This window comes from Gasterosteus aculeatus, chromosome 16 (genome assembly GCF_964276395.1).
Source record: "Gasterosteus aculeatus chromosome 16, fGasAcu3.hap1.1, whole genome shotgun sequence".
Taxonomy (NCBI): Eukaryota; Metazoa; Chordata; class Actinopteri; order Perciformes; family Gasterosteidae; genus Gasterosteus; species Gasterosteus aculeatus.
Window position 1 is genome coordinate 16,198,904 of NC_135704.1, and position 13,892 is coordinate 16,212,795.

At 41.0% G+C, this 13,892-nt stretch overlaps 3 protein-coding genes across 4 annotated transcripts; 1 reads left to right on the forward strand and 2 right to left on the reverse strand.

Moving 5' to 3' along the window:
• Positions 1 to 1,269: 1,269 nt before the first annotated feature.
• LOC144388836 (uncharacterized) lies at positions 1,270 to 2,651 on the forward strand. Of its 2 annotated transcripts, none has more exons than XR_013453105.1 (3): positions 1,270 to 1,872; positions 2,002 to 2,229; positions 2,324 to 2,651. XR_013453105.1 is itself a non-coding variant. In XM_078091243.1 (3 exons), exons 1-3 carry the CDS (start codon positions 1,618 to 1,620, stop codon positions 2,508 to 2,510), a joined length of 504 nt encoding a protein of 167 aa, XP_077947369.1. In that variant the 5' UTR covers positions 1,270 to 1,617; the 3' UTR covers positions 2,511 to 2,651. The 2 variants fall into 2 exon arrangements, 1 of the variants encoding a protein (XP_077947369.1); XM_078091243.1 differs by having other exon boundaries at positions 2,002 to 2,063.
• A 4,951-nt stretch (positions 2,652 to 7,602) lies between these two features.
• LOC144388788 (olfactory receptor 11A1-like) lies at positions 7,603 to 8,520 on the reverse strand. Its single transcript, XM_078090631.1, has one exon. It carries the CDS (start codon positions 8,518 to 8,520, stop codon positions 7,603 to 7,605), a length of 918 nt encoding a protein of 305 aa, XP_077946757.1.
• Positions 8,521 to 11,747: 3,227 nt separating this feature from the next.
• Positions 11,748 to 12,665, reverse strand: LOC120834043 (olfactory receptor 11A1-like). The gene has a single exon (XM_040201782.1). The coding sequence runs from the start codon at positions 12,663 to 12,665 to the stop codon at positions 11,748 to 11,750; it is 918 nt and encodes a 305-aa protein (XP_040057716.1).
• Positions 12,666 to 13,892: the final 1,227 nt, after the last annotated feature.

Genomic DNA, 13,892 nt, shown 5'->3' on the forward strand with positions numbered 1-13,892 from the left:
ATTCCAGAAAGAGGGTACTGTGAAAACTCAGAGTAAGTTAACCCTGAGATCAGGGAAAGTAATCCGGTCCAGATAGAGAGGTGTTGTCACGGTTTGGGTTAATGTCTGGTTTTATTTTGTAGTTTCTTGCCTCTGTTCTCCCTGGGTCATGTCACTTCCTGCCTTGTCCTGTCCTCCTCTGTGATTTTCTGTCATGTCATGATTGTTTCCACCTGTGTGAGAATTAGGAGGAGGGGGGGGCAAGGCACTGCATGAAAAGTGGGATTTTCGGCAGTATGCGGCACTGTAAATTGTCGTGGAATTTCAGGTTTGCGGCAATTTGCGGGCAACGCCGAAAACTGCCGTAAATTGTCAGAAATTGACGTGGGCCTCCCTTGGCAGTTGTCCCCCCATGACCCCCTCCTCCTATTTCTAGGGGAGGCTTTGACATGTAAATGAAAATGCTGTGAGCTATACAAATGCAAATCAGGGTCGCAGAGGGAGTTTTAGCCCAGGTGACATTTTTTTAAAAGGTAAGAAAATCTCTGGTACAAATAGATCAGGCTCAGTAGCCTAATTATAGACTCTTACATTTTGGCTTGAATTGATTTATTTAATTCAAATATGCTAGATTACTGTGTACGCCATTAGCAATGGCAAATGTTATGTAAAAAAGATACACAAAATAACTTCTTTAAAAAAATTGTTTTAATCAAGGTAAAATGAGCATTCCATTCAAACAACATTTGAATCAGCATGAGGGGTCTGCAGAGATCACAGTCTCCTAGAGCTCAACTACAGTGCATAGTGGCAGGACTACAGTGACCTTTTCTTTGGTCTTACTTAAATGCACAGAGGATGTATTAACCACACATCTTCTAGCAATGCGCTCAACTGGCAGAAATGATGCTGGGTATGACATGCCTGTTCCCTGCAAGCCCCAAACTTCTATTGGCTTTCCATAAAAATGTCTGTCCGGGTGGAGATGAAGCCAGGAAACTTGTGCAAGGACATGTCTAAATGCCGTACCCTTTGACACAACATTAACAACTATAAACTGCTTTATAATGGCTGGTCGTAGTTCTGCTAGAGGGTCAAGGACGGGTTCCTCAAAACTGTTAGTGTTTCCACACCACTTAGCATGAACACATGCTGACCTTTATGCTCTACATCTATCGATTGAGTAAGTTACATTCATATATGTTACCCGTTTACATGTCATGGCAAAACATTCAACCTCAGTGACATAAGGGTACATCTGATGATACATTGTCAACATTGCATGTCTGTCAGACTCATCCCAGATTGTCTGGTGGAATGGAGAAAGAGGCACCACTGTACAGATTTCTAGGGAAAGTCGTTCTGCTGACACCAAAACACTGCTTTACATGAAGCATATCAGCTGTTTCAAAGTCCCAACCATTTGTCTTCCTAAAATACTGGTCCTTCCGTATAACAATAACCTCGTATGTGATTGGAGGACCCTTAGACTCCTCGTCCAATCACGTGTGAGGTCATAGGCATGACTCAGACAGCAGTACCTGCAAGACGAGCATACAAACAGACACGTGTGTGTTACTATATTCAGAAGAACTGTATCTCCAGTTCCTTTGTTTGGTTTTTGCTGGTTCGTGAATAATGGCGGCACGACGTCTCGCGTTCAACTCGCCTTCAACTCCTCTCCGCGGTCACCAACTTTCGGCCAGTCCGCAGACAGACGAGAAGAAGCTGCTGAAAGCTCTCAGTGGATCGTCTCGTCAACTCCAACAACAAACCACCGATATCAACGAGCGGTTCGCTCCACTGGAGCGTTCGGGACTCTGCGGGTTTCTGTCCATGGAGGAGAGGAACCGACTCAAAGAAGAGGAGACGGGCGCGCGATCCCACGATAGGGTAAGAATACGTTCGATGACTGCAGGCTAAGCTAAAAGTAGCGTAGCCTCAAGCTAAGCTAAGAGTAGCCTTACAAGTGAGCAGAAACAGCTTTATTAAAGTGTATTTTCTTTGCCGTGTCGTTTACAGGAAGCGGTGCGCCGTCTTCACAACTCCGAGACGAACTACAGGCGCCACGAACCGGAGCAAGGGTCAGATTTAAAGAATATGCTTTCATTCTGCGGTATAAGGAAATATATACGTATAGATACCGATCATTTTTGAGACGGGACGCAGGAGCTTCAGGTTCGGCCGGAACACTCAATGCGGGATTAAGCTGCGAAGGATTCAGCGCGGAGTCGAGCGAGAAGAAAGAGGGTCAGAGTTTATTTGCTGACTTGTTTCAGGTGCATTGATCGACGTGTTGTGTCCGTACGCATCGCACAGTACTGATTCATTGTTGTTTTTACAGCTGCTGGAATCGAGACAAAGTGCGCTGGCTGATGACGAGGTGGAACCCTGGAGTTCCGCCACCGTGGAGCTCACGTCGGACGGAGAGGACGGCGTTGTTGGCGGGGTCTCGGGTGGATTGTACGGTCGCCACACGCACACGAGCCGCCTGCACAACAGACCTGCCTCGGAAAACACGGCGCCAGTGACGGTCAACAACCCCGAGGAGGCAAACGGACAGTTTACTGAGCTGTAGTTTTTAAACCGCTGTTACCCAAGTGCGGGCAGATCCTCACTTTGTATGTAGTTGTTGTTTGTGTGTTGTTAATAAAGCTTTTTCTTTGCATAAACATGTGGCAAATGTTCATTTTCTCTCTAAATTCATTGATGTCCTGGTTGGTATCCTAATAATAGTGTAGTAGCCTACATAGGATAACCATGAAATGAATATACATCATAATATGAATATATAAATAAAATGAGGCGGGTGACCAATAGCGACAGACCTGCCAACCAATCACGAGTGATTGAAAGTTGTTTTCATCCAATCATGAACAAGGAAACTCAAGCCTGGTCTGCCCACGTGTGGTTTTGCTGCCAATCACGAGTGATTTTATTTGTTAGTAAGTTGTGGTTTCATCCAATAAGGAGTAAGGATATTAAAGCCCGTCACAAAGGGGGACCAGGGAGTGTGTGCCAATTACAGAGTCACACTACTCAGCCTCCCGGGTAAAGTCTACTCCAAGGTGCTGGAAAGGAGGGTTTGCTTGATAGTCGAACCAAGGATTGAAGAGGAACAATGCGGTTTTCGTCCTGGTCGTGGAACGACGGACCAACTCTTTACTCTTTCCAGGATCATGGAGGGGGTTTGGGAGTATGCTCATCCAGTCTACATGTGTTTTGTGGACTTGGAGATGGCGTATTAAGGAGTTTAAGGGGGGGGGTGGTCATCTGGCGGGCAGCATTTCTGAGATCGGAGTGAGACACCGAGAAAAGTATATGTCGTGAGTGATCTTCGCAAAGAAAACATCTTTGTGTCGAGTCTTGGCCAATCAGCGTTGTCTACAGCGTCTACTTTCCCTCTGTCAGGGATGCGTGGGGAGGCAGGACTCAAACGCAGACGTCAAGTAACAAAAGAAGACTTTATTAGTCAAAAGGCAACAAACAAAAGGCCAAGGGGCGAAAAAGGCATACAAGTACCAGGGGAAAAAGGCAGGCAGGAACTCGGAATATCCAGGACGATAGACAATGACGCGACAAGTGACACAAGAGACACACTGCTTAAATACACTAGGGAGGTGCAGGTGATTCGACACTGGTGGAAACGATCAGACAATCACAGACCATGACAGGACAAGGCAGGAAGTGAAGTTACCCAGGGAGACAAGAAGCAGAAAACTACAAAATAAGACAGGAAATAAAACCATACGGTGACACCCTCCAACTTTTCATCTTTTCATCCCCTTTGTTTCGTTAATCTAAAGCTAGCATGTCAGCTTGATATGACATTAGCTAACGGTCTAGTTCAGTTAACGCAGTCACTTTTTAAACTCAAATTGGAATGAAGTAAATCACGTAGTTTGACTTAGACAACAACGTGATTTCGTGGTCATACGAGGCCCAGATATTGATAAGATAATGTGGTCCGTTTCAGAATGAAAGAGTTGAAGGGAGAGGATGCAATATATGTAGCGCAGCTCGATGCAGGGCTGAGATGCAAGTGGAGCTGGGCCTGGCTGAAGGTGGAGGTCAAAACAGACGTTAGAGGAGTGCAGTACAGCTTCCCATGGTCCCAGTATTTTATCAAAATTGATAAAGCAGGGTATACGAAATGCAGCCTGTGCTCCAAAGAGATCAACTACAGTAAGAAGGGCTCACATGCCCTCTCATCACACTGCCAGACATAAGTGCACCGGCAAAAGGTTTTAACTAATAATGACCACAGCCAGTGTACTTCCAGTCCCTTGCTGTGTTCAAAAATGAAGAAACGCCGGAGGGCTTCGCTGATCGAAACGTTAAAATCAAATGTATTTAATAAAGGAGATGGTGTTGTGGTAAAAAGAACATCTCAGCTGAGGAGCCGCTGGTCTTTGCAACCAATAGCCCCCAGGTCAGTCCTTTTGACCCATCCCAAGTGCCCATCTGTTGCCTCCACCAGCGAACTCGAGAATAATGGTTGCCTACAGGTATTTATACATTACATTATATTACATTACATGTCATTTAGCGGACGCTTTTATCCAAAGCGACGTAAAATAAGTGCATTCAACCATAGGGTACAAACTCAGGAGAACAAGAAACAAGAAAGTGCAATTTCCTCAAATAAGCCAATTTACAATTTGCTATAGATGAGTGATGTTACAAGTATATACATAGCATATACCAATGCTTAAAGGTGTGAAAGTTAGTGTCCACACCTGGTCGTCTGGTGAGTTCAATGTAACTCGGATTTCGAATGGCCCTTAGTCAATATCATTTGTTGTGCAAGTATTACATGCATGCATTCCAGTTAATTACATTACATTAAATACAATCATAACTGTACATTGGTATTATTCTACAGTATTACAGTTGCAGAATTACAGTGGTTTTACAATATTGTCATTACTCTATTGATTACACAGTTTCAGAATCATGGCTGTATTCTGGTGTACACTATATGCATTTTATTAATTTTATGAACCGTGCTGTCAGCTTATTTCGAATATCCTACAATCCATCCCTTTACACCAATTTTGGTGTAAAAACTAAACAGGGGTTCATCAAATTCCTCAGTTTTGTCAGATGTGTCGTCTCTGTTTCTGAATAGGGGCATCATTTGTTTAAGCATAATCTGACACAATATGATACGCATGATCTTACACATTCCAATCATAAGATGTGCATCTGGACACACCTTGTTAACTTGTACCTGGCACAGAACAAAAACTCCCTCAAAATCCCTTTTGGGAATAAAACGAGTACATTGTACATTGGTATTATTCTATTACAGTTGCAGAATTACAGTGGTTTTACAATATTGTCATTACTTTATTGATTACACAGTTTCAGAATCATGGCGGTATTTTGGTGTGCACTATATGCATTTTATTAATTTTTTGAACGGTGCTGTCAGTTTATTTCTAATATCCTACACCCAACAGTCCCTACAGTCACAAGAACAGTTGCTCCCAAGGGCCCTGAAGGAATGAGAGAGAGAGTTAAAGGGGCCTGTCCCTTCATTTCAACGGATTGCAAATGTAAAGGTGTGTACTAGATTGGAAGCTTGCAGTTAAATCACAGCTGTTATTTCACTCTTGATTAATTACAACATCAGGAGAATACGTCCCCTTCTCACTCAGAAGGCAGCGCAGGTACTGATTCAGGCTCTTGTCATCTCTCGCCTGGACTACTGCAACTCCCTCCTGGCTGGTCTCCCTGCCACCGCCATTCGACCTCTGCAGCTCGTTCAGAATGCAGCAGCTCGACTGGTCTTCAACCTTCCGAAATTCTCCCACACTACTCCACTCCTCCGCTCTCTTCACTGGCTACCGGTGGCCGCCCGCATCCAGTTCAAAACATTGGTGCTCACCTACCGTGCTGTGAATGGATCGGGTCCAGCTTACATCCAGGACATGGTCAAACCCTACATCCCAACCCGCACTCTCCGCTCTGCATCTGCAAAACTACTCGTCCCTCCCTCACTGAGAGCAAAACACTCGACTAGATCTCGACTCTTCGCTGTCCTTGCGCCGAAATGGTGGAACGAGCTCTCTGAAGACACCAGGACCGCAGAGAGCCTTCACATCTTCCGCCGCAAACTAAAGACACACCTCTTCAGACTAGGCCTCTTCTACCTCGACTAAAGACTAACAAATTGTAGCACTTAAATTGTACTTGTAACGTCACTCATCTATAGCAAATTGTAAATTGGCTTATTTGAGGAAATTGCACTTTCTTGTTTCTTGTTCTCCTGAGTTTGTACCCTATGGTTGAATGCACTTATTGTATGTCGCTTTGGATAAAATGTTGATAAACTACTTTAGCCAGATTAGATTATCATTTTAATTTCACTGGATTGAATGCATATTAATTGTGAATAGAAGATAGGTCACAATTCTAACAGCTGCACAGTAATAGTGGAAGTCCATTAATATGTTTTGCCAATAAAAACAAATCACTTTTTTTTTGTATAGGCGATGGTTCTCGCTACTCTAGCGGAACATTCCCTGCCATTTACCTTTGCCCCTGTGATGGTGAAGCTGGCTCAGGTGCTAGCTTCAGACAAGATAGCGCTGAGTGGAGTAAAGCTTTCACGCAAGACTGCAAGAAAAAGGCACATGGCTAAGCAGCGCAAACGAGTACTTGAAGGACTTGTTCAGGCCAATAAAAAGAAGTTGGTTCATGAATAACTTCAACTTTATTGGGTGTATATATTGTGTGTATATAGTACAAATGTATATTTGTTATTGTTTTTTATACCTAATTGTTCTTAAAATGTTCATTATTGTTATTAGGGCCTGAGCACTGACATAGTCTCTTTGTATAATGTGTGATACTGGGTAAATTAAAATAAGTATCATGAATTTGTCGTGATTTGTGCCTTATTGCCAAATGGTGTCACCTTTTTCACCCCTCATGATTTTGCGGCTATGATATATATGTATATTTATATAAAAATATACCAGATAAGGTACACAATGGACAAACGATGATTAAAAAAACTATATGATGTAAATATAATCACAAAATGAAGATATCTGTATTTGTCACGAGTCCATCAATAATTATATGTATTCATTGTACAATAATGTCAAAAATAAAAGGTACAGAAATTTTTTGGATCATGTAGTAACTAGAACATTTTTTTACATTCAGCCTCTACTGGACTTATTCATTCGCAGATACCTCACCCTGAAATGCACTGACAGAGAGACAGTCTAATACTCTGGATTAAGTGTCAGATCACAACATTGCCACACATATCATATTTTGACACTTCTTTTTATTTCTCTCATCGGTTTTGTGCTGTGTTTCCCTCCAAGGGTTTATCTCATGTTTATTTTAGAGCTATTATACACTTCAAAAATAAACTTGAAGACAAAAGTAATGCAACTAAAATCAAACTGACAAAAGAATCCTAACACTGTGGTTATCTGTTCAACTTGATTATTGCAGGTAGGACAACCACAGTATATTGCTCAGTGAAGATCATGGCATTAGGAAATGAAAAATTATCTGTTCATGATTGTTTTAGAAAAAAGTCTTTAAAAGTATCTGTATTAGGAAAAGAAAACAATGACAGTCATCAGTGTGAAGACACTACACCATTCTGCAGAAGAGCCTTTTAAGGTGATCATAAATCCTCGTAATTGTTAGTCCATAAATGATTGGATTAAAAAGGGGGTGATATATTACAGCTTGTAAAGTCATTATTAAACGTACAATTTTGGGCGAATTGAGTTCCAGTCGAAGAAGAAGTACATCATATGCAGTTAAACAGGAAAAGTTGATTAGAACCAGCAAATGGGGTAAACAGGTCTGTGCAGCTCTTCTCCTGACTCCTCTACATCGATACAATACTACAAGTATCCTGCTGTATGTGAAGAGTATAAAGAGAACAGGGAGAATTAAAACAGTAACCAAATTAACCAAGCCATATATATTCAGTGTTCTTGATCTAACACAGTGAAGTGTTTGAACTGTGCTGTTGCAAAGTATTCCTTTCAAATTAAAATGACAGATTTCTTTCTTAGTATTTAGTATTATTGCTACTAAAAAAAAAACAGCAGGAAGAATCCAAGCGAAAAACAGAAGGAGATTAACAGTTGTTTTTCGCATGACGGTTGTATATTTCAGAGGGTTACATATGGACACATATCTGTCATAGGCCATGATGGACAAGAGAAAGATATCTGAAATGGCTAACCAGTAATATGAAAACCACTGGAGAAGACATGCTGGATAAGATATGATCTGTTTTTCTGATAAGAAGTCAATAAAAAGCTTTGGGTAGATAGCAGTGCTGAAAAGAACAGAGTTGATTAACAAAGCTGCAATGAAAATGTACATTGGCTCATGCAGGTTTTTGTGAATCATTATGATGCACACAATAGTGACATTACTGCTAATTATTAAAATATACACTGTAAACATGACCATAAAATAAAGATATCTATATTTGTGCACTTCTACATGCCCACCAAAAGTTATATAAGTCACATTTGATCTATAATCCATTGATGATATATACAGTGAGATGATAACAAATAATAATGATCTGATATAAACAGCACTAGATTGTCTCTCTCAGTCTTCAGTACCTGACCTTGATATGCTCTGGTGTGATCCAGCGAACACACGGACTGGAAAGTGATCTGTGAGAGTCGGTGGGAGGTTTTTTATCAGACTACTTCATCCTCCATGGATCTCATTGAACTCTCTATAGGATGAACTCTGTAAAAAAACTTCTAGAGGGCGAAGTTATGGATGTAGATATTTATGATATAACAAAAGTAACAAAACATCTAATCACAGCAAGATTCAAGTTGTGTGTACATGTGCATTTACTGCTTGGTTAAACTGGAAAGTAGCGCCAAGGATCAAAATCAAGACACTTTGGTTGATCTAAGCCCCCCATCCCGCAATCACCTTTGAACAGAGCAGAGGTGCCCAATAGGTCGATCGCGATCAGTTGATCACATGCCGTCGATAAAAAAAATAACCTCACTCATGCAGTGTCTACTGTGGGCGATGACCGAAACTAATGCTAAGTAGCGATCCTTGCTCACTAACGGACGCATTTGATTTCATTCCAAAGCAACCTTGCTGACCCCAGTAAGGTAATGACCAAGAATTTGTGGAATGCTTGTGACGGTTCTCTCCTTCTGACTGATGAAAGGCTCTTTGTTTTCTTCATATCGACATGCTTTGGGCTGACGGGAGCGCTGTTGTTTTAGAACTGTCAATTTATGGCTGAGTCTCGTGTTAGGAGAGGGCTTCACAGACTCTGTCAATATGTGCCACTACCAAAATTAAAAGCAAACGTCAACCTTGAAGATGATATTACTGATTTGGACACAATCAATATCCGTTCCAAAAGGTCATAACATTAACGTTATTATTAAATCAGTGATGTCACATCAGTTTTAATTCAAACCTGTTTGACCATTTGAGAGTCCATCAATAATGATGTATGTTACATTATTCAATCATTAATGCTGTCAAAATTAAATGATCAGAAGTAGAACATGTGGATAAAGTAACTATATTAACACTCAGCCTCTATTGGAATGTCTTATTCATTCACAGATATCTCACTATAAAATTCACTCACAGAGACAGCCTATATAACTCCAAGTGACATAATAAAACCCTCATAAAATTAAGTTGTTTTAATTCGGAATTTAAAACCCCCCCAAAATAACACTTTGTCCCTCAGTTAAAATAACTTACTTCTTTACTTAAACACGGTACCGAATCAGACACATGCTCATGCTCTTGTTTTAATGTTTGGTCGTAGCTGGGCTCCTCCCACTAATTGACCGGCACAGCTATAATGCATTTAGAAATCAAGCTCCAGGCTTGATATTCTCCAGCCTTCCACTTATTCCATGCAAGATCGTCAGTTCACAAACCGGGAACTAATGTTACGGCTTAAACACTCGGCCATCTGCAGAAATTCTCTGATGACTCTGCAATGGTAGGGTGTATAGGGGATGGACGGGAGGAGGAGTACAGGGCAGTAGTGGAGGACTTTGTGGTGTGGGCGGGCAGAAATCACCTGCTCCTGAACGTGGCCAAGACCAGTGAGATGGTGGTCGACTTCGGAAGGAAGACGACGGCTCCGCTACCGCTGAGGGTTCTGGGAGAGGAGGTGGTCATGGTCGAGGACTACAAATACCTGGGTGTCTCCATCGACAACAGACTGAACTGGACGACCAACATCAACGCAGTCTACAGGAAGGGGATGAGTCGACTGTTTTTCCTGAAGAAGCTTCAATCCTTCCATGTGTGCAGCAAGATGTTGGAGATGTTCTATCAGTCTGTTGTGGCCAGTGCTTTATACTTCGCCGTGGTCTGCTGGGGGAGCAGCATTGGAGCCGGTGACACCAACAGACTTAACAAACTTGTTAAGAAGGCCGGCTCCATCATTTGGCTGCAAACAGGACAGCTTGGAAAAGGTGTTGGAGTGGAGGTCACTGAAGAAACTGTTATCCATATTGTATAATCCTGACCACCACCTGCTACAGGGACAGCGGAGCAACAGACTCCAACAGACTCCTTCAGCTCCGCTGTCACAAGGACCGATACAGGAGATCATTCCTGCCCAGTGCAATAACACTTTACAATAAATCATCCCTGGCTAAATAATGACAATAACAACCCTGTACTGCTGCGAAATTGCTGCTCTTTCCTCTTCCTCTTCTCCCTTTACAAATGATTATTATGGTCTCTTTTGGAAGGTTATTCTTTTGTTTCGGTTTTTAGTTTATTTAATTTAATTTAATATTTCTATCTTATATTGTATATAATGTGTATTTTTTTATTCTATTTTCCTCCCTGTACGTGCTGCTGTGATACCAAAATTTCCCTCCTTAGGGATCAATAAAGAATCTCTATCCATCTATCTATCTATCTATCTATCTATCTATTAATCCTTACCAATCTTTTGTCTGGCTCAGCCTAAGGTTCTCTGCCCCTCTGGATTCCCTGCAACCTGCATTGTGGACTAAGCGTGCTCACCATTCCTCCAGCCAGCTCAAAACATTGCACCTCCTGGTTCTTTATAATGAAGACTGTTGAACCTTTTCAAGTGTTCTGCTATTGGGTCCAGCACCACAACCAACATGACACATGCTTTCATTTCATCACTCCACCCTCCTACATAATATAACAACCTCTTTTCCGATCACAACTCACTGAAACAAACACTATATTTTGATACTTATTTTTCTTCTTCTATGGTGCTGGCTTGCCTTCCAAGGATTTCGAAAGGCTTATCTGCTCAGATCTCATGCTTAATTTAGAGCTGCTATAAATTTGAGGAATATACTTGAAGACAACGGTCATGTTACTAATATAATAGTATAAAGTGATGCTTACACTGTTATTGGTTCAATTTAACCATTGCAGGTGGGGATCTGAATTTTTCAGTGAATAGCATTACACTGTGAAGTGGAAGATTCTGTTTATTGTTTTAGAAAAAGTAATTAAATTGAGTATTCACATACCTGTACTATGAAACAAAATGATGACAATCATCCTTTTGAAAAAACTATAACATTCTGCAGAAGAGCTTCTCTCATCTGTATGTTTTCCTGTATTTTGTTGGGTTTGTTTGTCTTCAATGATTAAAATTGAATATTGCCTGTCATACCTGTACAATCAAAGGTAAACATGGATGCTTAATTATTCATGTATCTGTATTATGAACCAAATAAAAGACAGTCATCAGTGTGAAGACACTACACCATTTTGCAAAAGAGATTCTTAAGGTGATCATAAATTCTCCTCATTTTTAGTCCATAAATGATTGGATTAAAAAGAGGGTGATATATTACAACTTGTAAAGCCATTATTAAACGTACAATTTTTGAAGAATCAGGTTCCAGTCGAGAAAGAAGTACATCATATGCAGTGAAACAGGAAAAGTTGATTAGAACCAGCAGATGGGGTAAACAGGTCTGTGCAGCTCTTCTCCTGACTCCTCTACATCGATACGATACTACAAGTATCCTGCTGTATGTGAAGAGTATGAAGAGCACAGGGAGGAATAAAAAAGTAACAAGAAGAAACAAGCCATATATATTCAATATTGTTGATCTCACACAGTGAAGTGTTTGAATTGTGCTGTTGCAAAGTATTCCTTTCAAGTGGAATTTACAGATTTTATTTTTAGCATTTAATAATAATCCTACTAAAAACAAACAAACAGGCAGAAACCAAGCCGAGATTAGAAAAATGTCCACAGTGTTTTTTCGCATTATGGTTGGATATTTCAGAGGGTTACATATAGACACATATCTGTCATAGGCCATGATGGACAAGAGAACTATATCTGAAGCAGCTAACCAGTAATATAAAAACCACTGGGAGAGACATGCTGGATAAGATATGATCTGTTTTTCTGATAAGAAGTCAATAAAAAGCTTTGGGTAGATAGCAGTGCTGAAAAGAACAGAGTTGATTAACAAAGCTGCAATGAAAATGTACATTGGCTCATGCAGGTTTTTGTGAATCATTATGATGCACACAATAGTGAAATTACTGCTAATTATTAAAATATACACCGTAAACATGACCACAAAATAAAGATATCTATATTTGTGCACTTCTACATGCCCACCAAAAGTTATATAAGTAACATTTAAGCGATTATCCATTAATAATGTATGCAGTGAGATGATAACAAATAATATGAATCTCATATAAACAGCACTAGATTGTTTCTCAGTCTTCAGTACCTGACCTCGATATTCTCTGGTGTGATCCGACAAACACACGGACTGGAAAGTGATCTGTGAGAGTCGGTGGGAGGTTTTTTATCAGACTACTTCATCCTCCATGGATGTCATTGAACTCTCCAAAGAATGAACTCCTTTTCCTAGTTCCGATCATTTAAGTGTTTGTTCTATTGATTTGATTTTATTCTTTACCACAGGGGACTGTTAGCGGGATTCAAGATGAACGTCAGTTCTATTCGCCTAAACACGAGTCTACCGTTGATCGGGGCTGTCGTACGCCACTCTCACCGGCACTCCGCCTCCGGTGCTGCGGATTTCTGTCCCCTATCTTTTTTAAAAAGATAGTTTGTTTTAAAATCAGCCATTTTATGGTGCCTTCTGACATGGGATGTTAGGACCCACTCTCTCTTTTGGACTTGTATGAGGTGGCTATCTGAGCCGCATCTGTACTTTTCAGTTAACCAGGATAACTGAAAAAGGGCAGCTTAACTTAGTGTGATCGGCTGCACGTTTGCCGAGCCGGGATGAGAAGGTGGGGCTTAGTCAATCCAGGTGTACATAGCTGGGATAAGCATCCACGGCTTTCCTAAAAAGATCACAAATTTACGAAACACCCTCTCACGTCTGAAAGCACATCTCAATATCAGTGCTTCTTCATCCATAACGTGGTTCAGAAATGGGCATCATGGGGTACGAAGAAACACAGGTGAATGGGACTTTATATATCACCCTCATCACGTTTATCCCCCCCGCCTTCGTTATTTCAACGTGCTTATTTCCAGATATTCTTGACCGGTCCGTGAAATATTGATAACAGTCCATGAGGCAAAAAAGGTTGGGGACCACTCATCTAACTGCTATAGTAGGGTTTAAAATCAAACGCATGTTAATAAAAATAAATCACAACACATTCAGAAGACAACGGAATACCTGTTAAACACGTTTGTTTCGCATCAGAGCGGCAGGTGATTTAACACATGAGAATCCAGGATTAATTTTTGCCCGGCTGCTAGCCTGGTCTGGAGCAGGCTAGCTGTAAAGAATAAATCACCATGGTTACTCGCCTGGGTTTAATTTAGCCTGCTTTCGTGCAACCAAGTCAAAGCTAAATTCATCTAGGATAAATTGAATATCCCAATTAATCGC